Source organism: Aplidium turbinatum, chromosome 1, assembly GCF_918807975.1.
Source record: "Aplidium turbinatum chromosome 1, kaAplTurb1.1, whole genome shotgun sequence".
Lineage (NCBI taxonomy): Eukaryota > Metazoa > Chordata > Ascidiacea > Aplousobranchia > Polyclinidae > Aplidium > Aplidium turbinatum.
The window spans coordinates 58,780,399-58,808,307 of record NC_137472.1 but is presented as its reverse complement, the minus strand read 5'-3'; the positions used below and the strand labels follow the sequence as shown (position 1 = coordinate 58,808,307).

The 27,909-nt window shown below is 38.7% G+C and overlaps 1 protein-coding gene across 1 annotated transcript; it reads right to left on the bottom strand.

Annotated features, from left to right (window-relative positions):
- Positions 1 to 507: 507 nt before the first annotated feature.
- LOC145773827 (uncharacterized) lies at positions 508 to 27,909 on the bottom strand. The gene is made up of 6 exons (XM_082584957.1): positions 27,661 to 27,909; positions 21,539 to 21,773; positions 14,071 to 14,399; positions 7,636 to 7,755; positions 6,961 to 7,205; positions 508 to 1,578 (listed from the first exon to the last, which is right to left on the bottom strand). Exons 1-6 carry the CDS (start codon positions 27,866 to 27,868, stop codon positions 1,432 to 1,434), a joined length of 1,284 nt encoding a protein of 427 aa, XP_082441083.1. The 5' UTR covers positions 27,869 to 27,909; the 3' UTR covers positions 508 to 1,431.

The window sequence follows — 27,909 nt, the reverse complement described above, 5'->3', positions numbered from 1 at the left end:
AACCCTTCCGCGAGCTAAAAAGTCTAAGCTCGCGGGCCACGGTTTGCACACCCCTGGAAAGCACCAAGATGGTCAGAAATAAAAACAACCGAACTGAACATAAATGGAAGTGATGTGTCATGTTTTCTGGCATTGCACATTGAACTAAAGGGGCTATGCTGAAAGATTCATTGCTGACGCAATTAATCCTTGTTACATTGATTTAACGCTTGCAACGTTGAATAAACGTTGTTAAAAACCCCCTGAAATTTCCATCATGGTTTTAGTAAAGTGCGGTCACTGATAAACCAACCAATGCTAATTTCGTCGCCGTCTTAATCAGTCTAGTTAAAAAACAAAAAGCCTAAGGCTTTGAATTTAAGATGCAAGTTCTTGGCGTAGATAAACCCACATAGATGGCCTAAAGGCTAAACAAGGTTTAATGAGTTTAAGCTTTTCAAAACTGACATGACACAAGAAAGTAATTAGATGAATTTACTAAACACCGAGCCGTGCAAATAGCTGTTTCATAATGTCTTGCAAGTAAATTGAGTTTTTCTGTAATTATGTTAAAACACATTGGGCCTCCTTTGTATCATCTTACCAACTCAGCATTGAAACAAGGACATTTCGAGGGTACCGTAGATAAGCTATTTTAAACGATATCGGCTACGTATAGTCGTATACAGTAACTGTGTCTTCAAAAAAATACATTATTGGTCTTCGGATGGTCGCTTTTTTGGCAGGCATGTGTTTTAGCAAGCAAAGATACCAGATTTAGTACCGTACGTGCAAATTTTCACAACAATCTTCTTCACAAATTAACAACCTTTGAGCGTTCCTAGATATCGATAAACATTGAAAGGCAGATCAGAAAATGACCTTTTTTAGGCAGTGAATGGCTGACATCCGCTCATTGAAATACTGTTGGCAACTAGCATTTCCTATAGCTGCATGTTAATCAACGTCGACCACATCACGGACTCGTACATAGAGGGCACTCTATTCTGCAGTCTATCACCACATGCATGATATAAGGCTGCTGCTCAATCGCATCATTATTACTCCCTACGCCCGCTTCTTGTAGTGCTGTTTAACGAAAGGCACTGAAAAATGTCACTAGCAATTCTGAAGACTCGTTTTTATAAATCCTCATGAGTTGTAGGTAAAGTAGAAAAGTCTTACATAGATTTCATATACAAAGGGATAGACGACATAAAGATTTGGTAACAAAAGACATTCACTTCAGCATAAGAAACTAATTTTAAATCTTTTAATGAAACAAAATACAAAATTCAACACACAGACAATCGTAGCCAACTCTCAAGATATCAGCGTCAAAACTATTGCTAACTCAAATCACTGCTGATGAGCGAGATTTTAAATTTATTTTTTATTTTTGCAATGTAGTTTGTATTTTTCCTCTTTTTTATCTTCAATTTTCTTTTTCTCTTAACCTTCTTCTCCTCCTTCTCCATTATCTTCCTCTTCATCTTCTTCCTCTGGTTCCACTTCTTGGCATCTTCCAGGTTCCACTCTAATGTCATCAATCGCGCTGTCACCAAAAATATTCCTTCCTCTTCTTTCAATTATTCTCACCTGAAACATATTTCGATGATTACTTTTTAAAGAACGGTCTTGGTCGTCGCACCTAAGGCATACACCCTGTGGTTGAAAATCTAGAGTTTAAGTAGTGTGCCTTTGTGTCCTGAAAAAGACACCGCCTCATGCTCTTACGCGGTGTCGAACCGGCACCCTTGGCTATGCAGCCTACAAGGTATAGTCCGAACAAACACTGACAACCGTAAGTAGTAAAAGAATAAATTCTCTGCTATATAGACTAAAAAAAGCAGGGCAGGTGATGATAGCTCAGTTGGTTAGCGCGTGACTTCGTGAACGAAGAAGCTTCAAGATCAAGTGGCGCTGGTTCGACTCTCGGGGTGTGCGCTTGAGCAACGCATTTCGGGACTGCTCTCTATTCAGTGGCACCTAATGAATGGAATGATTCCCCGGCAACAACACTTCAACAATCGGAAAAATTCACTATGCAAATCTCAGTAACCGGCCCTGCGTCAAAAGTCTCTACAAGTATGCAAAACTACCAGGAATAACCTATCAAGGCTTTGTTAGTCCGAGGCATAGGTGTAGGAGCTGGGAGTGCAGGGGGTGCGATCACACCCCCAAGCTTTTGATTTGTCGAAAATTCGGGCAAAATTGCAAAAATCGGGCAGAAATTTTTTGGATATTTTGTCGATTCATCAAAATTACATTTCATTTTAGCTTCTTGCTTTAAAGAACTTATTAAAACTGCATTTTAATTTTAAAAAATGCGTTAATTGGCAAGAAATTCAACAATTTGGATTCAACAATCCAAAACAAAGAAAATTGTCATTTCTAGCACATTCTAGTAAACAACATGTAAGTGCGACTGTGAGTTATAATAAAGAAGTAAATTTTAACGCAGGCTCCATCAAAGTATCTCAGAATCAACTTCTGAATGTCAGTGAGTGTGAGGCTGAGGAATGTATACTCGAGACTATGGTAAAAGATTTAGGGTTAATGCCAGTAAAAGTTATGCTCATTTTCAAGTAGGCTACAATGTCTTAAAAAATACAACTGTGCTTTTTTTTTATGAAACATGCTTATATTTTGAGTTGTGTGCTTAGTTTTTTTTAGTTCATTCCTCAGAATGTTTTTCTTATTATAGATTTATCATGTATTTTCATTCAATAAATCAAATTTAAAACTAAGCTATTTCTTTCTTGTATGTTAAAATTTTCTTGCGAATAGATACTTAAGCATTAAGAGGCTCATGATAAGCTTTTAGTCAAAACTGTGGCAGTTCAATTTTTTTTTAAACCCAACAATTTCACTAGAAACATCACGTAAAACTTGCATTAGAGATTTTTTTTACAAGTATATATCAAGCAAAGTGCTTTTTATAGTTTTGGCTGAGGGTAGGGGAGAGTGGGGCACAATTGGACATGGGGTACAATTGGACATCGCATTTTATAGAAAAAATTGGAACCTCTGGAAGTCTCTGCTTTGGCAAAAAAATTAGTTTCACATTAGTCGTTGTACTATGAAAGTTCTAAAAGTTTGTGTTGGTCGTGTATTGAGTTTGGCGGTGGGAAGTCTTTTAGCACCTGTATAGTATTTTTAGCGGATTTTGTTTTAATCGTAATTTCTTTATGTAAAGTAAAGATTTTTAGATTTTTTCTTTTTCTGTTCAAGCCATATACAGTAAAGTATCTTTTCATTACCTTTGCTTTGACCTGACTTTTAGAACAGGTTGTCCCTGCCCAACTTTAAATCGATGTTGGTGTGTGGGGTACAATTGGACACAAATTTTGGGGTACAATTAGACAGCAACACACATGGTAGATCATACTGTAAAAGTAGTTCTTTTAATATTGCATGGTCTCATGCAACGCAATGTCATTTAAACGTTGTAATAACATTAAAAATAAAAATTTTGGGAGACCAGATAAAATTTTAGGGGGGGGTAAAATTGCTTTTCCAATACCCCCCTCCCCCGTGGCAACGTCCCTGATTTTACTGCAATAAACAAGTAAAATCTATTTATTAGAGTCCTTGTCAGTTTCTTGATTACTTTTGTGTTGGTTTAAACTGTTGTTTCTAAACCATTGATAATATTTGCAAATGTCCAATTGTGCCCCATTACCGGGGCACAATTGGACAAAAACAATATTTTTTTCAATTGACTGTAGTATTTAATATGCATTACCTAAGTGTTGTTTCATTGTCTCATTTTGTTAACAGTGTGATACTTTGTTATTGTGCAAAAGTTGGATTTTGTTAGACTTTTAATATAGACGGGACTTCTATTTTACTATTTTTTGTCCAATTGTGCCCCACTCTCCCCTAACCCAGGCTATTGGACAATTATTACTGTTATACAGTTCCTGTAAGTTTCACATGCATATAGTAGTAGCAATATTGGAGTAAGTTGCACGCTTTGAAGATGTAGGCTACTGCACTACAGCAAGATAAATGTAACTTTAATGGATCCAAGATTGAAGCTGTAAGAATGAAATCACAGGTGTGATGTTGTTGTATTTGAGTTCCTGGGTTTCAATGACAAACTGAGACATGAAATAAGTGTGTTTTGATGTTTATTAGAGTCAGCGGTCAAGATTAATTGCACCTACGTGCAAAACGATTGTGACATGTTTTAAGGTGAAACATATTTCATCGCAAAACTTTTTCGGGCACAATGTATCATATTTGGCCAGAATTTCTTTTGCACCCTGTCATGAAACTAAAGATGACTTTATTGATAAAGTTTTAACCAACTTAAAATGCGGCCACCCCAACTTAAAACATACTAAAAATGAAGGCAGGTAGCTCACAACAACAAGCAACACAAAATAGAGAACAGCCAGAAGGACAAAACACGCCAACGAAGTAATCAGTAGAACAAGGACCAGTACAGAAACAAAGTACGTAGAAATAACGTAAAACAATATATTATAACATTTACCCACTCTAAAAGGTAATGGGATCCCCATATCTAACGGGAGGAACCCCTTTGGTGGACCTAGACGATCTTCTTGGATTTTCATTGGAAAGGCTTGATCGGGTTAGGTCACCAGTCGTTGTTGATTGCGGATTGATTGCTGGATCGCAGTCAATCGCTTGGTCGCGAACAACTTCTTCGACTTGATCGAAATTATTTCCCGGTGAAGCGCCACTGCAAGGCAACCTATCACTCGGTGTGAATGACTTTTCCTCTGTGTCCGATGATTGAGGAGAATCCACAATATCCCCGTAAGAGGTATTATTAGCAGGATGTGGGGCTAAGTCTCTTAGAGACACGTTAGACTCTCGGCCGTCGCTGTATTTGATCCGAGCATATAATGGGTTGGCTTCGGTTAAGAACACTTTCGTGACTTGATCGTCGTGTTTGCTAGACCTGTTAAACTTTCTCAGTAAGATTGGGCCAGGAGTGCTTAACCAATCAGGAAGGGACTTCCCGTGTGACGACCGTCTAGAGAAGTTGAAGAATCGCTCATGCGGGGTAGAGTTTGTTGATGTACACAGTAGCGATCTCAATGCGTGTAAGGCGTTCGGAAGGACATTTTCCCATTTGCTTACAGGCAGGCCGAATGACTTGAGGTTACATTGTATCGCCTTCCATATTACTCCGTTGTAACGTTCAACTTGCGAATTGCCTTGCGGGTGATAGGGTGTTGAATGGCTCACAGCTACACCCCTTTCCAACAAGAATTGTTTAACATCCCTAGACATGAAACTTTGGGCTCGATCAGTATGAATAAAACTACAGGTACCGAACATTGCAAACAGTTGAGAAAGGCACTTGATTACTGTGCCAGACGACGTATCAACACAGGGAAAACAAAACGGAAATCGTGAATACTCATCAATGACACACAATACATATATATTACGAGAACATGATGGTAAGGGGCCCTTAAAATCTAAGTTTAGCCTCTCCATGGGCTGAGTCGCTTTGATTAAATTACTCTGGACGGGTTTAAAGAAACGTGGCTTAACTTCAGCGCATACATTGCATGATTCACATATTCTTTTAACATCAGTTGTCGAGTAAGGCAAATTTTTCGAACGCACATAATGCAACAAACGAGTTAAACCCGGGCAACACAATTCTTTATGAATATCCATCAAACTTTTAATGTTTCGAGCAGGTACCGTTGCGCAAAATGCTCTCGATAAAGCGTCGGGTGCTGTATTGTCTTTGCCGGGACGGTAACGAATAGTATAAGAAAAGGATGCCAGTTCGAGGCGCCAACATAGCACTTTATTGTTTTTGACTTTGGTCCGCTTCTTGCTGTCAAACATGAAAGCTACTGATTTTTGGTCTGTAATTAATGTAAAATGCCTTCGAATCAGAAAATGGGACCATTTTCTTACGGCTTCAATAATACTCGTAGCCTCCTTTTCCATGGCAGGGTAGTGTAACTCGCTCCCTTGTAATGACCGAGACATAAATGCTACCGGTCGCCCACTTTGATTTAGAGTAGCCGATATTGCTACATCTGATGCGTCACATTCTACGGTAAACGGTGAGTTCTCATCAATTGCTTGAAGGGATGCATTAGCAATAGCTTCTTTGAGGAATTGAAAGTCGCTTATTTGTAACCTGCTTAAAGGAAAGGCATCAACTCCCTTTAGCCTTTGTATTTTGTCAGAGAAGCCCGGAACCCACTTAGCGTAATAGGCGAACAACCCGGGCTTCTCTGACAAAATACAAAGGCTAAAGGGAGTTGATGCCTTTCCTTTAAGTTGGTTAAATTGTCATGAAACTAAAGATGACTTCATTGATAAAGTTTTAACCAACTTAAAATGCGGCCACCCCAACTTAAAACATACTAAAAATGAAGGCAGGTAGCTCACAACAACAAGCAACACAAAATAGAGAACAGCCAGAAGGACAAAACACGCCAACGAAGTAATCAGTAGAACAAGGACCAGTACAGAAACAAAGTACGTAGAAATAACGTAAAACAATATATTATAACACACCCCCTAAAAATACGCTTCTCCTACACATATGGTCCGAGGATAAAGATTGGAAAAACAAACAAAACAAATGTCAGGTTAGTGTAGCTTCGTTATAGTACTGTTATGCCATTCGTTCCATTATGTGTCTTCAGTGGTGGGATTCAAATTAGTTAGCAACCGGATTGCTATGATTAAAATTAGCCACATCTGGCAACCTTGAAAATTGGCCACTCGTGAAAGTTAGCCAGGAACCAATTTTGCAAACGTTTTATTTTTTAGGAAGCGGTTCGCACAAACCGGTTCAAATCGGCCAAACTAAATGGAGCTTTAGTGAAAGATATGGTCAGCAGATGGGATTCAAACCCCGCTTGAAAGGGATATAAACAATCTACGAAAGTCAACGTTGGAATCTATTGTTACAAATGCTTTATTACCCGAACAATAATACTTTCTTAACAAATGATGCTTTCTTACCTGAACAAATGATGGAAAGTCAATTTGGAGCTTCAGTTGTCTCCACCCTTCTTGTCCTCTCATCGTTCGAAAGATAGGATTGCCTGCTACCGTTACCAAAAAGCGATGACCAGTGTTGTCTCGCACATTGTGATTTTGCTTCAGTGACAAGCAAAAGCAACCTCTTAGATCTTTTCGGCTTATCAGAATCGCTCGACGGCTATCTCCAGCGCCGACATTGGCCTCATAATACAAATAGTTATCACCTGAAAGCATAAACAGGTTTTTGATAAGATTTATTTTAATATTTTAACTGCTTGATTGAATAAAGAATAGGATGCTACCAGTACATAAAATATAAAAAATATAACGCGGAAGCCTATGATAAGAAACAAAGCATTGAGGGAAGGGAGGAATGTGGGGTGGATACGAAGAGAATACACAGAGAAATACGGCCGAAATGGAAAGAGCATCCTTATTAAAAATATAGGGTCACATAGGTAAAATTGTTCAGCAATTGATAAAAAAGAAGATATTCAACAAGACAAGGAGACTTTGTTAGCGAGCATATTTAAGTAGTGGACTTAAAAGAAAAGAAATCTCAAAATCTATTATTTTAGAAAGAGGAAATCTTCAAAGGCAACTCAACACTTAAAAAACCAAAATGACGAAAATACAAAGAGTCTATAATTTTACCATCTGCAGCTGAATCTGGACCAGTTCCTGGTGTTGGGGTTGAACCACTGTTCTGTCTCCAACCTCTTTGATTGATCCAACCATTCAATCCTTCCCCTTCTTCAAAGCTGGTTGTATACTCTGCAAACACATGATGTAGGCTAAGGGCAATTATAACTTAATTTGTCATGAAATAAATCTGGCTCGCTTGGGAAATAGTTTGAACACTCCTGCTCTATGTTTATCAACAGTAGGCTATGTAATGTAAGCTTATTGTGTAGTGTATTAGCCTATCTTGCTATTATAGAATTTAATTGGCAAATAAAGTTATTTCCTTCGTGTTATTCTCTTATGAAATAAAACATAGGTCTTTATTTACTCAATCCGAAGCTCCTTATTTAGATGGAAAGCTGAAAGAAAAGATGATATAGTTGGCAGTCGGGAAGCGAACTCGGTTGACTTTTGAATTTTTCACTAAGAGTTTCCGTTTGAAGTCAATGATTTTTAATCGATTAAAAATTTTACTGTTTGTAAGTTAATTAAACTTTTAATTTTTCTGCATTAATCTGGAAGGTACCATTTACGGAAGCATTTTTTAAACATGTTTTGTATGGAAGCCATGGGCTTTTTGTGGTAGCCTACCTGGTTCGAATTATCCTCATAACGGCCTCCTAACTTTGTATAGTTTGTAAAGCTAAGTAGGCCATGGTAAGCCCCAGTTTTCACAGTAGCCTATATTTGGGGATCAAACCCGAAAAAACAAAATTGAAACGGAGCTGAAGTAGCCTGCTGGCAAAACAAAACTTTGCTTATTTATTTGCTTTGAGAACGCAACCAAATGTTTGTTCCAAACTGTTTTATTGTCTTTCTGTTTAAAAAATAAACTTTACTTCTAACCTACAGTTCTGACAGTGGCGCATCCTGGTTGATTTTCGTAGGCATGCAATGGAAGGAGGGCCATAGCCAGTGTAGGGGGGGTCTGGGGGCATGCTCTCCCAGGAAAATTTTGCAAATTTGCTTGAGGTTTTATAGCTTTTCTTGCAATCTGAGCCTTACTTAGCTGATAATTGTTTGAGCTGTTTTGCAAAAAATGAGGTTTGGAACGCACCATGAATCCAATGTCTTAATTTTATATCTTTATCCTGCATTGCAGGAAAGCGGAGTTGAAGCGCTATGTAGCGGTATATGGCCTTCAGCATACACCCGACTCGTTTTCTTGATGATCTTTTAAAGTACTGTGCTTAGGTTTCAAGTATATCATACTATCTACAGTAGAAAACCGCAAGGACTTAAACTATGAAGACCAAAAGAAAAAAGGCCAAACAAATGCCAATCGGAAAATTAAAAAAGACCAAGCGTCTAAACAAAAATAGTCCGGCCAAACACTTTTTAAAAACCCCGAATTTCTGAAATTTGGCGTTAAAAAGACCAATCTGGCAACCCTGTCTCAAGATCGTGATTTTTGTTTTGCTTGCAATTTCAAATCTGCATGCCTTGGTCGCCTTTGCGTCACAGCGTCGGTAAAAGAGCGGCGAATAGGCAAATTGTATTATCAACGCATGCTGAGCTCGTCTCAGCATGCAGAGTTGCCAGGGTCAGCAAAGTTTCCAAATTTTGAAAACGAATAACTGTTTCGAATATTGAAATTAAGAGAGCGAGGTGGTTCTGCTATTAACATTTTCAATTTCTACGCAAAAATTTGTTGTTTCTGAAAGATTTCTGATTTCATCAGAATTGTAAGGCATGCAGTGCATGCCTTACATGCATGGAGAATACGCCACTGAGTTTTGATGTCAGTAGGCTAGGCTGTAAACTATTTATTAGTTTTGAGAAATAATTTTTTAAAGCAAGATAGAATGTAGCCTAATGTCTCACATTGAAATTTAGAATTAAAAGATAATTCAAACAACTTTACAATATTGAGTTCTATTTACAGCTTTTGTTATTTTTTACCACAGTATTAGAGACCCAGGAGAGTTAAGCCAGTTTTTCTATTCTGGCCCATATTTATCTAAATTTTCAAGTTCCACATATAATTTGTTTGGTACGGTATTCTGAAAGGTACCATGTACCAGTACCTTCATATACAAAAATGGAAATTAATTTAACGTCATTGTATATATGTTTACTTTGCCGATGAAATAAAAAGGTCGATAGTTTACCATGCTCAGCATAATCAGGACGGCAAAAGCTTTAACATGATCATAAATTTAACAACAAAAAAATATAAGGATTAAATAAAACTAATATGGTTTATGAAAATGAGGGAATGAAACGAGAAACTAACATTTATAAGAGTTTTTTTTGTTGTCCTGTTTTTGATAACCACATTAGTTTTCCCCCAACTCTTCATGTTTTTTTTTTTGTTTTTTTTTTATTAAATCTATGACCACGTGTCACAATCAAGGTGCAATGCTTCGCGATGGCTTGCTTTGTATCTTCAACAAGCGTGTTGTTTTCATTATGGAATTCTGGTGCGTTGTGTTATTGTCGGTTATGACCTGAAGTAACCTCTGATGACGAAATCTGTATTATGTAACGTGTTTTCTGGAATCATTTTCCCTACGTGACCTTCTATAAGCTTCTGTTGTTTACCTTTTAAATGCTACGTGACCGAACGATGGTTCTTTATGATGTAACCTTCTCGAAGTTATTGGACTGAACAGCCAACTATAAATAGTGGTGTAGTTTGTGTAATGTTTATTCTGAGAATTCTGAGATTCTGAGATTATTATTATGGGAGTTGTATTATGATGAGTTGGTGATGAGAGTTCATTATTGTAGTAGTAGCAGTTGTTAATAGACGCAAAGATTATTGTTGATCGAGAGTGGAAGTATTGAATACGAGTACTGTAAAGCAAAGTTGATGCTAATATAATTTCTGATTGAAATTAGAATCGTATGAGAAGCTGTGAGTGGATCACGTTAAACTCGATCAATAGTCGCAAGCATTGGAATCTATTGCTGTTTACTATTACTTTGATTAATTGTTGGAAGTGGTGAACCATTCGTTGGAGTCCTTCAAGCGTTTTTATATATCATTTCACCAGTAGAACTATCCGTGAATTTAATTGACTGCTTTTCGGTTTGACCCATTAAACTACGTCATTGAACCTTTCCAAGTCTTTTTCCTGGTAAGAGATAGAAAGAAATCGTGACATTCTGGGGGCTCGTCCGGGAATTTAACCGAAAAACCGAATAATACCGAAGATTTATTGAATAATAAATTAATGTCAAAATGGCGGATACTGTCAAACATGAGATGATTGAAGACTTAGGGAGCATGGCTGAACGAATGGGGCTGACTGGTAATGAGAAGTCTCAGTTTGTGATGGAAGAGTATCACAAGATAATGGACCAAAAAGCTCAGCGAGAAGCTGACGAAAGAGAAGATAGAAGAGCTGCTCGTGAAATAAGGAAAGCAGAACTTGAAGCTGAAGAAAAGCGAGCACAATTTGAAGCTGAGGAAAAGCGAGCACAATTTGAAGCTGAGGAAAAGCGAGCACAACTTGAAGCTGAGGAAAAGCGAGCACAACTTGAAGCTGAAGCAGAGGAGAAGCGGGCGCAGCGCGAAGCAGAGGAGAAGCGGGCGCAGCGCGAAGCTGAAGCTGAAGAAAAACAAGCTCAACGAGAAGCTGAAGAGAAACAAGCTCAACGAGAAGCTGAAGAGAAACAAGCGCAGCGCGAAGTAGAAGCTGAAGAAAGAAGAGCGCAATATGAATTGGAAAAGTTAAAACTTGAATTAGAAAGACAAAAGCTGGACATTGGTGAGCGATCTAATTCTAGTAATGATAATGCTCGAGATGTTATTGTGGCGCAAGTTAGACGTCCAGATTTGCCATCATTTGTTGAAGAAAAAGATGAGTTGGATAGCTTTTTGTTAAGATTTGAAAGATATGCTACAATAGCCAAATTAGAGAAGTCGACGTGGGCTACCCAGCTAAGCATGTTATTATCGGGACAAGCTCTTGATGTATATTCAAGGCTTTCACAAGAAGAAGCCATGAATTACGACAGATTGAAGTTAGCTCTGTTAAAGCGATACAATTTTACCGAGCATGGATACCGTCAAAGATTCCGTGAGGCAAAGCCTGAAAAACACGAAAGCCCAGGTCAATTTATTTAACGTTTAAGAAACCTTTTGTTAAAATGGTTTGAACTTTCGGGGGCCGATCAATCATTGGACGGATTGGCAAACCTTATAGTTAAGGAACAATTCACAGATTCATGTTCAAAAGATCTGTCTGTTTATTTAATGGAAAGAAGTCCGAAGAATTTAGAAGACATAGCCAGTGTGGCAGAACAGTACTTAGTTGCTCATGATGAGAAGTTGTCGACTGAAGAAACGTTGTCATGCGATAATGACGAAGAGCAAACAAATAATTTTAAAGGAGGTGCGGTTCCAAGAGAAGTACGTTGTTTTAATTGTAATGGCTTAGGTCATAAATCTGTTAACTGCCGGAAGAAGACTAACAGAAATCATCAGGAATCGAGGAAGTGGTGCAATCGTTGCAATAGGCAAGGACACGAAGCGAAGGAATGCAAGGACAAGTCGTTGTCCCGATCCAATCAGTCTAGAAAAGATGAAGATACGGACGTTTATCGATGCGGTTGTGCGTTAATGATTCCTAAACCAACGCTTGACGAGGAGAGACCGGATGAAGACGTTTGCGGAAAAATAATACCTGAAGATCACCTGCCAGTAGTGGATGGAAAAGTTGGAGACAAAAAGGTAAAAGTTTTACGTGATTCTGGTTCTACTGGTATAATAGTGAGGAGAGATTTGGTTAAAGACAGTCAATTAACGGGAAAAACTGGCCATGTGACAAAAATAGATACCACTTCAATCCAAGGACCGTTAGCGATGATATCTATCGAAACTCCGTATTGTAGTGGGACTGTGAAAGCGTTATGTTTACAAAACTCTTTAGTTGATCTGATAATCGGAAATGTTTTTGAGAGAGATTCTGAAGTTATTTGTTATTCTTGTGGCAAGAATGGTCACTTTGCTCGAGATTGTTCTGTAGATATTCAGCAACGATCTCACGATGACGGATATTACGAACGCGAAGAACCGAGGAGAAGAGGCGGGCGACAACCATTTGGAGTTTGCTATAGATGCGGTAGACGCGGACACTTCGCCAGGGAATGCGTTGCTAACGGCGGACATTCGGAAAATAGACGTTGCCGTGACAACCACTGCTACCGATGTGGGGAGATTGGACACATAGCCAGGAGCTGCTCTTTTGATGAAAAGGCTTGCTACAACTGTCACAAAGAAGGTCATCTCGCCAAGGACTGTCCGGAGAGGAGATGTTTCCGATGTAGGAAAATGGGTCATCTCGCTCGCCGATGCACTGAAGTCATTGAGGACGTTGGAGACTTTCGCAGAAAACGTGACTATTGTTTTGAGAAAAGCTATCGTTGGTAGATCATGCAACGATAGACTTATGAGAACTGATTATTGAGTAATTAATTGTTTTATGGTGTGTTTTGTATTGATTGTGTTGTTATATTGTTTGCAACAATATTCTAAGGGGGGGCGTATGTCACAATCAAGGTGCAATGCTTCGCGATGGCTTGCTTTGTATCTTCAACAAGCGTGTTGTTTTCATTATGGAATTCTGGTGCGTTGTGTTATTGTCGGTTATGACCTGAAGTAACCTCTGATGACGAAATCTGTATTATGTAACGTGTTTTCTGGAATCATTTTCCCTACGTGACCTTCTATAAGCTTCTGTTGTTTACCTTTTAAATGCTACGTGACCGAACGATGGTTCTTTATGATGTAACCTTCTCGAAGTTATTGGACTGAACAGCCAACTATAAATAGTGGTGTAGTTTGTGTAATGTTTATTCTGAGAATTCTGAGATTCTGAGATTATTATTATGGGAGTTGTATTATGATGAGTTGGTGATGAGAGTTCATTATTGTAGTAGTAGCAGTTGTTAATAGACGCAAAGATTATTGTTGATCGAGAGTGGAAGTATTGAATACGAGTACTGTAAAGCAAAGTTGATGCTAATATAATTTCTGATTGAAATTAGAATCGTATGAGAAGCTGTGAGTGGATCACGTTAAACTCGATCAATAGTCGCAAGCATTGGAATCTATTGCTGTTTACTATTACTTTGATTAATTGTTGGAAGTGGTGAACCATTCGTTGGAGTCCTTCAAGCGTTTTTATATATCATTTCACCAGTAGAACTATCCGTGAATTTAATTGACTGCTTTTCGGTTTGACCCATTAAACTACGTCATTGAACCTTTCCAAGTCTTTTTCCTGGTAAGAGATAGAAAGAAATCGTGACACCACGTTAAAATATTTACCTATTCGGATATATAGCCTAGATATCTGGTTTCCCAAACGAATGAAGTCTTAGAATATTTGCAAACTACCCTAACCAATGCTTAAAAAAAAACTTGCACGAAAACAAGAACATACGACAACTTACTTCCGTTTGGTACTCTTGTGACGTTTAAATGTTCGCAAGGAGGAAAAATTGATCCAGCTGGTACTTTGGAAATTGGTGTCATGGTACTTTCTGTAGTTGGTGGCATGGTACTTTGTGTTGTTGGTGCCATGGTGCTTTCTGTAGTTGGTGGCATGGTACTTTGTGTAGTTGGTGGCATGGTACTTTCTGTAGTTGGTGCCATGGTGCTTTCTGTAGTTGGTGGCATGGTACTTTTTGTAGTTGGTGGCATGATGACAGGTTCTGATCGGCAGATCATTTCTTTCATCAACGATTCTTGAAAGGTGTAGAAGCTTTGCACAACTGTTGCTCTATAAAAAAATGTTCCCATAAAGACAAATAAATATTTAAAGATGTTTTATGCCAAACGAAAAACAAATTGCCATAAGTTGTGAGAAACATTTTATGTCAACCTAAATGTGGCCTGTTTAGCAAATTAATTCAAGTAGCTTATTAGGGGAAAGTCGTCACACGTCGGACAATTTTTCGACTTTCATATTTCTCGCATTTCTAACAATTTTTGGGGGAAGCTAGCTCAATTATCAATTCGTTGGATATTTATAAGCGAAAAAAATGATAACAAAAACAGCAGTATTCACCGTGCGATAAGCGTCAGTATGCAAAAACATGATTAGCTCTGAAATGTCCGAATTCTTCGCAACCGTCGTGTGAATTCGGATATTTCAGAGGGTGAGTTTAATTGGATAAGCTTACAGGTGACGTTAGATGGAGCCAGTCTCCAAAACGTAAACAAATACACATACCTTGGCCAAATAGTAACCACATCACCTGATAAAGAAGAAGAATTTAAAAGAAGAATTGCACTTGGTTGGCAGGCATTTGGAAGAGCGAGCTCAATATTTAACCCTGTTGGGCCCACTCTAAGAAAACATGTTCAAAAAAATTTTTTTTGCTGTTCAGCACTTTGTTTGTGACTCATTTAAACCAAAAACATATTTTTTTGGTATGCTACCCCTTTCGGCCAAGTTTTGGGCCATGTTGCATATATGATACATTGGGCCTTGAGTGGTAATTAGCAGACAGCATTGTTGATATGGTGGAGTGGCAAAGATGAATGTAGATAGAAATTCTTTGTTTGGAAAAACCCTGTCAAAGACTGTTAACTTTTCCGATGATCGGTATTTGGGTCAAAATTCCCCAATGATCTTTAGTGATAGATTATGAAGCTTCATCCGAAAAGCAAAAATAGTGTCCTATCGGAACTGAATGATGCAAACCACAAAACGCAATAGCAAAAATTTTACTTTTCAATTGTGAAAATCATAAAAGCAATTTCGGGTTTCCACAAAGCATAAGCGGATCTCGCATTTTGAACAAAAAGTGTTCGTAATGTTTTGACAATGCTTGCATCTTCCCCGCTTTTCAACTTTGATCGGCCAGTGAGCATAACCGTCTTTTCTGACGTCGTCAACTGGTGCTGATCTTCTGTTTCGTGCTCTTGCGGTGGTGTATGATGCATAGCTTGCATTATCAGACCTCGTAGGCCGACCAACGTTTCTGGGAGTGGTATTTGCGAGTGTAAGGGCTGAAGCAACATGACTCTAAAAACAACAAAACTTTGCTCTTATTTCTTGCAAATGTGAAAGGTACTTATTGTTATCATACTTCATATACTTGTACATGGTAACCTATGAACACCCAGCAAAGTGGAATACTAGCAAGTTCTTTGACAAATCCAAAACATATTTATAGCTTTGTTGTATTTTACCTGAAACTTTCGTCGACTGAGCATGTCTTTTTTTGGCAAGCCAAGCAATCTATGGTCTCTTCGGTAGACATTCCAGCTATTGATTAGTCCCACCATCAAAAAGTGCCAAAAAAGATACATGTACCACCGACGTGATACCATCCTGAAGCGGAAACGTGCAAGGAAAGAGTCCAGCAAGTCAACCCCACCCATATATTTGTTATAGGCAGCAACAACATTTGGTAGAGGTAACAGATTGTGCGATTTGACTTTTTTATCCCAGTGGCTAGCTTCAAGGATCGGCTCAACACCATATAATGAGGAGATAAGTGTGACAGGCTTATTGTCAAACCATCTGACAACAGAAATGTTGTTAGATATCTCTACTCTGTGATCGTAGCTGCCACGACCTTTCTTTTTCAGTTCCCCTTCATTCATAAGAGTCAAGCCACGAAGCCTGTTTTTTCGAATAGTCCCAGAATAGAACATACCACGTTCAGTCATCTTTTCGATCAGCGGAATGCTACTAAACAGATTGTCAGCGTAGATTTTATGATTTACGTTGCATGACAAAGTTGACGTTAGCTTCAGCACCACATCTGCTCCTTGTCCGAGTTCACTTCTGGTGCCATCACCACCCTGATAAACGTCGAAATAATTGAAATTTGTGACTAAGGACCATGGTGTAATTATTGATCAAGACAAATCAAAAAAATAATACAAAAGTGGTTAGCAGTAGGGTTGGACTAACTTGGTATTCTGTAGCTAGTTTTCACGCTCCAGCGTTTGTCACTTTTTTCAAGGCATCAGTTCATTCAGTTTGCAGTAGGCTACAATAATTTGATATGGTTTCCAACATTAGTGTAAATACAATAGCCTATACAGCCTAGGGTTACCATATTTGAAAAAGCAAAATTCCGGACAGTGCATGACTATTTTCATGAGACCATATATGCGCTACCGAACTATTAGCCATTACAGTAGAATTAGTCAAGGATTCTATATCAAAAATTCACTAGGCTTCCTCCTCTATGACATTTCAAGTAAATCTCTGATTATATGTGCGAAATCGCCTGCTTTTATAGACTGTTGGAATGTTCTAGTAATTTTCGCAGCATGTGATCCATATCTAACCAATTCTGATTCAGCGCAACGGTCAATAAGTTCAAGAAAGTTCTAAGTAGTAAACATCATTGATAAGGAAAACGCTCTGTTACATCATAATTCCGTACAACCTCGTGGTAAAAAAAATGGCAGTGTTGCACAGTACGATTGCAGATGCAGTAAAATGAGCTGGCTGAGCGAATTTTCTAGAAAAAAAAATTCTAATTCCCCCAAATCGCCCATCATAAAATTCCGGACATTTGAGCATTTTTTTAAATTTCTCCCGGACGCAAAATTTAACACTAAATTCCGGACATGTCCGGACGGTATGGCAACCCTAATATAGCCGTATTATAAACTGATCAAAGACATACAACTAGTAAGGTGTGATTAAATTTGAACTGTGTGCTTATTTTTACAAAGTTTAGTGTGGAATAAGCAATGCACAAGCTCAGCAGATCAAACAATTCGGATAAACACAGTATGTCAACAATGACTTGTCCTTCATCATTATCAGGAATCAGTGGCATGCAAAGCCCAATGTTGCACCCGTGCAACATCAAATTTCAAACATTTATAAAATAAAGAAAAATCAAAAATGTTTATTTAAAATGAACTTACAATGAATTATTAGCTCTAATGGAACATGTTTCGCACAAAAACAACAAAATAACTTACCCTACAAAACAAGATATCTTCTTCAACTTTTGTGTACTTCTCAACCACTTTCAGCAGACAAAATTGCGCCAAAAACAAATCCGGCTAAAGTCACGTGACTTACATCTACCAATCGGTTTTCAACAAAAAACTGTAGCTCAATAGCGACACCAGCCTTTTATAAAAAAAAAAGTAAGTTTCGCGATATCCAAGGGGGCTCTGGAAGAGCCCTAACGTCATGTTGCATATATGATACAATGGGCCCAACAGGGTTAAAAGTAAATTACCGATCTCAATGAAAAGAAAAGTATATAATCAATGCATTCTCTCAACAATGACATACGGATCAGAAACATGGAACTTAACGAAAGCACTAACACTCAAACTACGCACTGCGCAAAGATCACATGAAAAAGTACTCTTGGGCATTACATGGAAAGACAGGAAACTAGCCAAATGGATACGACAACAAACACAAATCAAAGATATCATTCAAAAAATAAAAAGTTTAAAGTGGAATTGGGCAGGACATATCATGCGAACAATTAACTGACAACAGATGGACAAGAAGAGCTACTGACTGGATACCGCTTGAGAATAAACGCAAAAGAGGGAAACAGAAAACAAGATGGCGAGACGAACTCTACCAATTCGACAAACACTGGACACAAACGTGCAAAGACAGACAAAATTATAAAGATATAGGGAAGGTCTTTATCCTGCAGTGGAACAACAATGGCTGACAATGATGATGATGACAGGTGACCTTGGATATTGTCTAGCTAAGCTTGAGTTGATCTTTTGAGAGTTTCGAAAAACTCTTTCCTCCTTTTTAGATTTAATACACCGCAAGAGGAAAGCTGAGCAATAAAATATAAGTGAACTTAAAAAAGTTGCATCACAAAAGGACAACTTTAGGGATAGCAGTATTGTATTTACAAAACAAATTTCTGGTTAACGAACGAATAGTAAATGACAGTAAATAAATTACACGCAGCAGGCCCGTAGCCAGCCAAGGAGCGAAGCAACACTGATATTTTTTGTCTCCCTATAGAAATATACATGCATGCATTCACGCAATTCTTATGGAACTGAGCTCTGGCTACAGGCCTGATTACACAACATGAAATCAAAGTTTCACGTCAACGCAGCACAGAAACGGACATTCGCATCTCAAATTTTATGACAGATTGCTGCCTCTTCGATCCATGAGTCTGAACGGCATGTGGCAACACTTTTTCCTGGCTCGACAAATGAACCTGGAACTTTGGCATGCTGACGCAAAAACTTCACTGTAACAATTCACTGTAAAAGTGTAAATTCTTCAGATTCCTCTGGAGTGCTGCCATTGCCATTATTAGTAATCACTTCTCGATCACATAAATCTTCGCTTCTATCTTTTACTGAATCATCAGACGCGTCGTCAGAAATAACTTGACCTACGTAATAAACAGCACTTTTCTTTGGAAGCTGAAAACGAACAAGCACGTAACAGACAATTCGTAGTTGGCTTTTGGAGGTCTTTTCAGCTTCTTCACTTTCGGAACCATCATCACTGTCGGTGTCCACTAGTTCCATTTTGAACTCTCTTATCAGAACTACTCTCTGACGCAGAAAAATAGGAAGAGCTCTTGCAACTTTTCTCTTCACGAAACGAAACGGTTTTTAATTTGATTTCGTGCTTTGCGTTTGTTCTTTTTCAGGCTATCGATGGCAATTATGCATCTACTCCTCTTTCGAGTAAAGGTGGTTTTCCAGGGTGGAGCTTTTGGGTACCTTCACAATCTTTCTGGTGTAATTCCGGAAGTTGATGGCTCGTTTTGATAATTTACATTGCTCTCGTTAGACAGCGGTATGTCAACTGTAGGGTCAGGGCCAGTGGCGTAGCCAGGAAAAAAATTTGGGGGGGGCCAAATATTTGATGAATTGAAGAGAACGACAAAGTGTTTGATTTATGTGCAGTGGCGCATGCACGTATGTGCACCTGATGTGCAGTAGCGTATCCTGGTGGCTTGAGCAAGGGGAAGCAATGAAACTGGTGGGGGTTAAAGCGTGCCGAAGGCACGCGTTTTCTAGGGGGGTCCGGGGGCATGCCCCCCCGGAAAATTTTTGCAAAATTACACTTGAATATTGGATTATAGCGCTTTCTGGAAACACTTTTAGGGTAATATTTGTATGAAATTTATTAGCAGATAAACAGCTATTAACTTATTAAAGGTAGCTCTTACACACGAACGGGCAACATCTGCGGCTAAAATTAGAGAACACCAAAAACTCAGCTACAGAAAAACCTAACAGAGTAAGCCATTCTGAAATTGCTTCCACAAATTAGTTAAAAGAAACGTAAATCCAGTAAATTTTGCGCGATTTACGATTTGCAAAATTTATTGGTGTCTTTCTGTGTGTCTAAAACAAGTCCTTGGGGTGTTAATAGCCAGATGTTTTGGAAAACGTTATAAATTTCTACAAATTTGATTATATTTTCAACAAAGGGCTCAACTTCGGAATCCAAACTTCGAAAATTTGGGGGGGGCCATGGCCCCTTTCGCCCCCCCCTGGCTACGCCTATGGTCAGGGCGATCAGTAACAGTTCAGCCAATACGATCATTGTCAGTAAAAATGTTGCAATCAAACGGAAAATGCTTGTTTAGAAAAATCTTTTCTTGATGTTTGTTGGAGTTGCCGCTCTCTGCCCCAAGCAAGACTACACAATATAGAAAGATATCAAATTAAAATATTTTTCCTGAGTGTGAGGTCATCCAGTCGTTCACACCCTCACTGACTCAGGCTTGTCTTGGAACTCCTTCACAGTTCTCTTGTTGAAACAGGAAATGCAAACAAGGCTGGTTGCTACAGTTTTTTTTCAGCGCCACGGTAGGACTGCTCTCCATGCAACCATAAAAACCCATCACGGCCTGCCATGTTGTTATCTAGCCAAGATTTAAGTACAGCTTTAGAATTTGCGCAAGCATACTCGAATGCCATTTTTCTTGCTACTTTTTTGGAGACCATAAAACATCCTACTGCATTGAATAAAGTATTCTGCCAGTAATTTTTTTTCATGTTCACTGAACACTTGACTTTTTTTGGAATTTGGTCGAAATTGATTTGTGTCCATGGACATGCCGCTTTCCTTGTACCATTGTACGTAGGCTAATCTGAAACTGTCGATCGATCGGTTCAGACCAAACATACTGACAGCATCAAAAATCGAAATTTTGTGATGACGGTTGCGCTGACGCTTGATGACGTGATGATGACATCTGCGCTGACGTTTGCAACTTGTTTCTGACGAAGATATTTTCTACCCCTTTTATATCTAAATTAAAAAAAAAAAAATTAATAACTTTCTCCCAGTAACATAATATGCCATGCGTGGGAAACGTCGAACAGAAGTCCGAAGATTCCCAAAAAGCAGCCATTGCAAAAACTAACTGTGTCAGGCAAATACTGAAAAGATATCTCATCTCTAAAGACTCTATGGAACAAGAAGGGCTTGTAATAACATTTTAACCACCACACAAGACCCTTCTTTTCTTGGACCATGTCTTAAACTGCACCTTCCAGCTCTACAATGATTAAATTTACTTTTGTTCAAAAAATAACTTTTCTTGATCTAGCCTCCCTTTCGCTGCTGACCGCTAGGTTTTCAAAACGGCTGTCGAAAAAAGATTGTGAACCAGTTGTAATTTCATGGTGTTAGTTTCATAGTTGTAATTTCATGGCAATCCAAAAGTGGTCTCGAGGTCTCCTCCTGTCCGAGGGGTCACGACTTTCCCCTATACACAACACGAAGTAGTAGGCTATCTAAGACAAATAGCTTAGGCTTTATAGGGCATTGGTTATTGCAAGCAAATCGTTTGAAATTAGGCTTATTGCCAATGTAGTCTGGAAAGGAAAATGAAGGATGAATGAATGCTGTGTACAAAATTTTAGTGGCTCACAAGTAGGACTATTGAATGTCAAGGCAGAGGGCATTACCTGATGACGTAAATACCTCCACCGCTGCAGACGTCGGGCGCCGTCCAGGTAAAAGCTGACTCTGCTGTATTTTTGTCTCTTCCGTTAGAATGACCAACTGTGCTGTCCGGTGATCCCTGCCTGCAGCCAATTATTTTGAAGCCATCGGGGAGATCTTCAAAACGCCCACTTGGTTGTGCCTGTAGGCGTACTTGCATTATGAGACCTCGCAGCTGGTTATTCCCACCAATGCGTACTGAAACAAAGTAATTTTTCTAGAAACGTTTGGTTTTTGATTGAAACAAATTGTAGCCTACAAGTATTTTGAAGAGGTAACTGATTGGCATTAGTGTGTAACTGGTACCCCACTTGCCTCAACCTGGTTTAATAAGTGGTATTCCACTGCAGAGATATCTAAAAAAGGTGATGCGAAAGCTTTTATGACGTCTGGCAATAAAGGGGCTTTTGTTTATCGTAAAGAATCTATGTTTATTGTAAAATGATAATTGGCACCGATAGTAGTTTAACAAACATTGTTATAATAACCTGCATTGCGCTGTTAGTAGCCATCAGGCTTGGATATTCACTACATGCTTATGGTCAGGGCCTCCGAGAGAATTCAGCACTGGTCGGGAAACAATACGAAAAATGGGCCCCATAATATTTGTTAGCAAATATTGCGTTGCATGTTCGTGTTAAGCTGAAATTAGCCTACTTTCTTCAGCATGAAAAGAACTTCCTTCAATGTAACAATCATAATAATCACTGGATTACACTTGCAGCAAAAATGCCATTGAGGCTAACTATTTTGTCTAGAAAGCTTGGTAAACACACAATAGGCCTATAACCTACAGGCAACGAAAATAGTTCAACCAAGCATTTAATTCAGGAGTGTCCAAACTTTTTTCCACGCGAGCCAGATTTGATAATAAATCTTCGCGGGCCAACAGCCACAATAATTTTTCTGAAAACTGCAAGTTGAATTTATATGATTTTTGTGTGTCTGCAGGCCAAAATAACACATTGTACAACAACAGGCGCGGGCCATACAAAAACGTACAAAAACGTTTCAGGGCTCTCACTTTCAGACCTTGGACATCCCTGATTTAATTCAACCCTTTCTGGACTTTTTGCAATGCAAAGTTACGGATCACAGCATCAAATGATAAAATTTTGCGACGTCTGAATTGATGCACAACGTGTATAAGCCTAGTTAGGTTTTTCAATCGGTTTTGAGTCATAGGCCTACCGGAGCGCAAACAATTCTTTACAAATTTCAGTAATTGCTAAAGCCACGTTCTCAAAGCGCAACTTTGAGAACGTGGCTTTAGTGAGGTAGCTACCGGAACACAAAAAAGTCATCACAAAATTGGAGGTAGCTACCGGAACACAAAAAAGTCATCACAAAACTATTTGAAAAAACCTTTCGAAAGTTGCAATCAATGATTCCTTGTGTAGAGATTATGGGGTGGTTCCTTGTGGTTTGCAGGTGAAGTTTGCTGTGTGGCTTTCTGTCAAAAGTAGCCTACCAACTCATCCAAAATGTCTTGAAAAATGTCATTGTTGTAGCCTACAAATGGTTTAAACTTGTCCCACATGCCCGCAAATGCACAACAGACATACGATGAAATTTTCATGGAACTTCAAACTCATCGAAGATATGTTTGAGTTAGTTGATACGTTTGCCAATTCCAACAACTATCGAATCTTTTGCAATGTAGCCTACGGTAGAATACATTTCCTTCGAATGATTCAGCTAGTTAAGTGGAGTTATAAAAGCGTTCTGTCCTCGGAAAAAAAATCATTTTCTTTTAAATTTATAATTGCCACTGCAACTTTAGCTTGCGAGTAGTAGCCTATACTCTTCTCAGCTTTCTCTTACTTAGATTACATCTTCCTTTAATTTCATTAAATTCATCAGTGAATCTTGTTTAGGACCGTTCGGTAATCCACACAACGAAAAGCAGTCACAAATTTAAAACTGCTAGTTGTAGGCTACTTTACCATTGACTCAGCTTCCGATCAAGCTCTTGTTGGTTCCAACTCGATGCATTTAAGAAACGTCTTTAGAGCTTCAATTGCAAAAGGGTATTGTAAAGCATTGGCTTTGACTGCACCACGCCTTGATTACCCTCTCGAAATCAATTTTCTTTGCAAGATGATAGGACAGCAGATTCTTTAGATTTTTCAGAATTTTTCCTCTGACTGGGCTATAACTTTAAAGATGCCACTAGCTTACAGATAATCAATTACTCCAAAATGATAAAATATTTCAACAACGCAGTCTGTAGGCAACATTATGAATTCCAACTAGATTTAAGCAACAACATCCATAAACAAAACACTCAAATAAAGAAAAAACTCACTATACCTTCCAAAATCACATCATGAGAAGCATGACCAACAGAAGGCTACTTGACCACACGAAAACAGAAGATCTTTTAACTATGACAAAATTACATCCAATTGCAGCAATAAGTTAATAAAATGAAAAGTTTTAAAACTGTTCGGCCACACTAAAAGATCACAATTCGGAATCAGCAAAGTTTGCACAGAAGGCAAAGTAGAAGAAAAAAGAAAACGTGGCAGACAACCAAAACGATGGCAAGACAACATCCAATCATGGACCGGACTCAACTTGGCGACACAAGGCGAGCTGGCTCAAAATCGCCACTCTTGGAAGCAAATAACTCATGATGCGCAATCTGCTGCAGGCGGAGTGCGGAGATGATGACTGATGATGATCCATAAACAAAAAATATACAGAATTTACTTTCTTTAATCGTGCTTGGACTGATAGCCTACCTTTAACTTTCCCAGATAACTTATGTTGGATACAACATCCTATGCCTGGCCAACGCAGATTTTGAAGTTAACGTTCAGTTGTCAAGCAAAAATAGTTCCCGCTTAGCTAAGACAGCACCAGTTTTCAAGTTGACACTATCAATACAATCGAAACCGTTCAGTGATACAGAAATCATTTCAGCTTCAGATTTTACGTCTTGAATCTGTTCAACATCGCCCACCTTAACACGAAAATGATTTGTTCTTGATGAGAAACATCGAGAGTGACATTTACAATGATTGAGAAATACTTGGAACTACGCACTTCATTTAAGAATTTGTTGATTATTTAGTTGGTACATTTTTACTTTAGTACTAAAAATGGGCCCCCCTCAAAAGTGCAAAAGCAAAAAACTACTCGTTTTTCCTTTACAATATTTTGCTAGGGGGGAAACTGGCCCGACTTCCCCCCCCTCTCGGAGCCACTGCTTTATGGTTACTTGTTAATTCAACTACCCATAGGCTATAGTCTACTTGCTGACTGCTGTACATCTAGCTAGCCTATACTGCAAAGACTTTTTTAAGAAAAACAGCTTACTGGTAACTTTTCAACTGTTTTTCCAAAAAAGTATTTTATAATAATATAATAATAATAATTTATTTGCATCAGACAAAGCTGTCCATATCCAAAACAAAACAACAAAATAATACACAAACTGCAAATGCACAAATAACGAACAACAACAACGAAATAACATCAAAAAATAACAAAATAATACACAAACTGCAAATGCACAAAATCTCAATAAATAGGCTATCTACTGTTACAAGTTTACAGACTTAATATGCTCTAAGTAACATTTGCTAACTGTAGGCTACCAGAAGCATTACAAAACTTTCTGCAATTTTAAAACGAACCGCATGTTTACGCTCTACAAACTACCGCCCAGTGTCGCTAGAATAAGGCAATCGCTGCGAGCCTGCGTATCACCTTCTTTAAATATCCTGTTCCACTGATGCCTTTTAACGTTGGTTCGTGCTGGTACCCTACTGGTACCACTTACACTAGGCTTAGTTGTGTAGGATGTTTGTGCAAGTCAGACAGGCCATGTGGTGTTGATTGAACCACTCAAGATGTCTGCGTTTTGTTCCGTGACTGTGAACGGGAGCAATACACGAGTGATCAAAGATAAAAAGCACGTGACTTCTGCAACGAAGAAGCTTCAAGATCAAGCGGCGATGGTTTGACTCTCAGGGTGTGCGCTTGAGCAACGCATGTCAAGGACTGCTCTCCATCCAGCGGCATCTGATGGATTAAATAATTCCCCGGCAACAATACTTCAACAATTAGAGACTTCAATATGTCAATCTCGGTGACCGGCCTGTGTCAGTGATTCAAAGATTCTACAAATATGCGAAACTGATGCCGGGATTAAGCTCTACAAGAAGCCTTCCCAGTCCGCGATATGTCGTAAAAAAGTTTGAATTCATCCTTATCTTGATGAGATATGTGAAAACTAAACGAAATCTAGCGTTACAGATATCCACCATATCTCGAAAACTAGAGCTGATACGAAAAAAATGATTTTAATATATCAAAATATTAGTTTAAAATTTTAGGTACCGTACTTAAACAAGTTCTTTTTTGTTGGTTGGTGTGATTTGATGACTTTGTATGAAAGATCTAGTGACATTGAGCCACGGTTTCATCCTTTTGCTTACGCCACTGGCTGCTAACCAAGAACAAGTCAAATCGATCGATTACATTTTTATCGTTAAAAGCAGTGTTGTACGCGTCATTGAAATAATTTGACGGCGTCAGCGTCAGCGCAAATTGCCTAAAAACTTTACGGCGTAAAGGACTGCGTAAGCTCTTAAAGAAATTGACGGCGTCAGCGTCAGCGCTAATTTCTAGCGCTATTTTTTGCCAGCGTCACATAAAACGCAAATATTTCAACCAAGTTCAGGCTAACAATAGCTATAAATAAAGAGCAGGTATTATGTTTTGAGACTGTATTGTAATTAGCTGCTCAGCCTATTAGTTATTTCCTTGCAGAAAAACAAGCATTTTAAAACGGTTGTCTGACAATCTGCTGCGTTTGGGACGCATATTCAGGGGCGCCGAAGCGATTTTTGATTGGAGGGGCAGGAATATGAAATAAGGGCACTTTTGTTGCTGAAAGGCCAATTTTTTTTTTTAAGTTTTAAGATAAGATATAGCGATAATGCTCATCTATTAGCTCATTATCGAGTAATGATACAAGTATCAACTATACAAAGAACAATGGCACGGAAGGGCATCATGCTATTTTATAATCATGTAATAGGCTATAACTTACTGTGATGGAGAATTTTGTGTCTTGAATATTATTTTGAGGCAAAAATAGAACATTATAATTAGGCTAAAAGCGAATAGCATAAATTGTTATATTGCAAAGTGTGCAGTAGCTTACATCACCTTAAAAGGGCACCATTGCTCCCTCTTTCCTCCCCATCCAAAGAAATATGAGGGCAGGGGGGCATCTGCTCCCCCTGCTCCACCCCCGGTTCTGGCGCCCCTGCGCATATTGTCCTTTTCAAGTGAAAACATGCGTTCCACACTAGCGCTGGTTGGTATTGGTGTGTTGTATATCAAAAACAAGTTGAAAACGTTTAGTCGGAAAGGTATCACTGTTCCAAGCGTGCTGTGATAGTTTAGCATGTATAAATCTTTTAACGAGGTCCACTGCACCAACACCGCTCTTTTCAGGGGCATAGAGCTCTTGAAATAAAGTATATTCAACGTCCGCGATGCCATTCATGGATTTTTCGCTTTCTGTCTCTGATCCCTCGTTCTCAATACATGGTGATCACCATTTGGCGAACTTCTTCCGCATGTATTCCAGGGAGCCATTCCAACCAACGCAAAAAATGGTAATTCGGATGAGTCGCGCTGGCCAGAATACATTGTGAAACTCTTATTGTGAAACGAAATTTTCCATGAAAACAAAACATGACGCTTAGCGCTTGACGCTTAAAATCGGCAAAATAGTTGACGGCGCTATCACTTCCGTCAACTGAAAAATAAATTGACGGCGCTAGCCTCAGCGTCAACAAAAAGTTGACGCCGTCAACGTACAACACTGGTTAAAAGTTTTGAGGTAAGTATAAGACCATGGCTCAATTCTCCCTTCCATTACAACTACATAAACTATCGTACGTTTTTGTCATGAAATATCAAAATCTTTACCGTAGAAAAAATCGTGGAGTCAGATTCAGCTAACATTAGCATAGATATCAGTTGTTGTAGTCCAAACAACAGGACAAAAAGTTATTTTGCTAACGTGTGTTATTATTAAAATAGAATAATTTCTACCCACTTGTAACTTCTTCTCCAGGCGAAAACGAATCGGGAGCTGAAATAACAAAATTCAAATTTTGTGGAATTGCGCCTGCCCTGAGATGTCCTGCAGGAGATAAAGATCCACAAACTCCTGTAGGTGGTCCAGATGGAAATCCATGAGCGTTATGATGCAATAGCAGACTCACAGATGCAACAAACAGCGCATTAATGAAAGCACAAACCATCCCTTTATGATTTCTTGTGCTATTGGTTAACCGTTAGTAAA

Bases quoted from the DNA above. Each gene is read 5' to 3' on its own strand.
- LOC145773827 (XM_082584957.1), bottom strand. From the start codon at position 27,868: ATGGTTTGTGCTTTCATTAATGCGCTGTTTGTTGCATCTGTGAGTCTG. The intron at 7,756-14,070 runs GTAAGTTGTCGT...ATGTGTTTGCAG, and splicing joins CACAAGAGTACCAAACGGAA to AGTATACAACCAGCTTTGAA. The intron at 7,206-7,635 runs GTAAAATTATAG...TTATGCTTTCAG, and splicing joins TCCAGATTCAGCTGCAGATG to GTGATAACTATTTGTATTAT.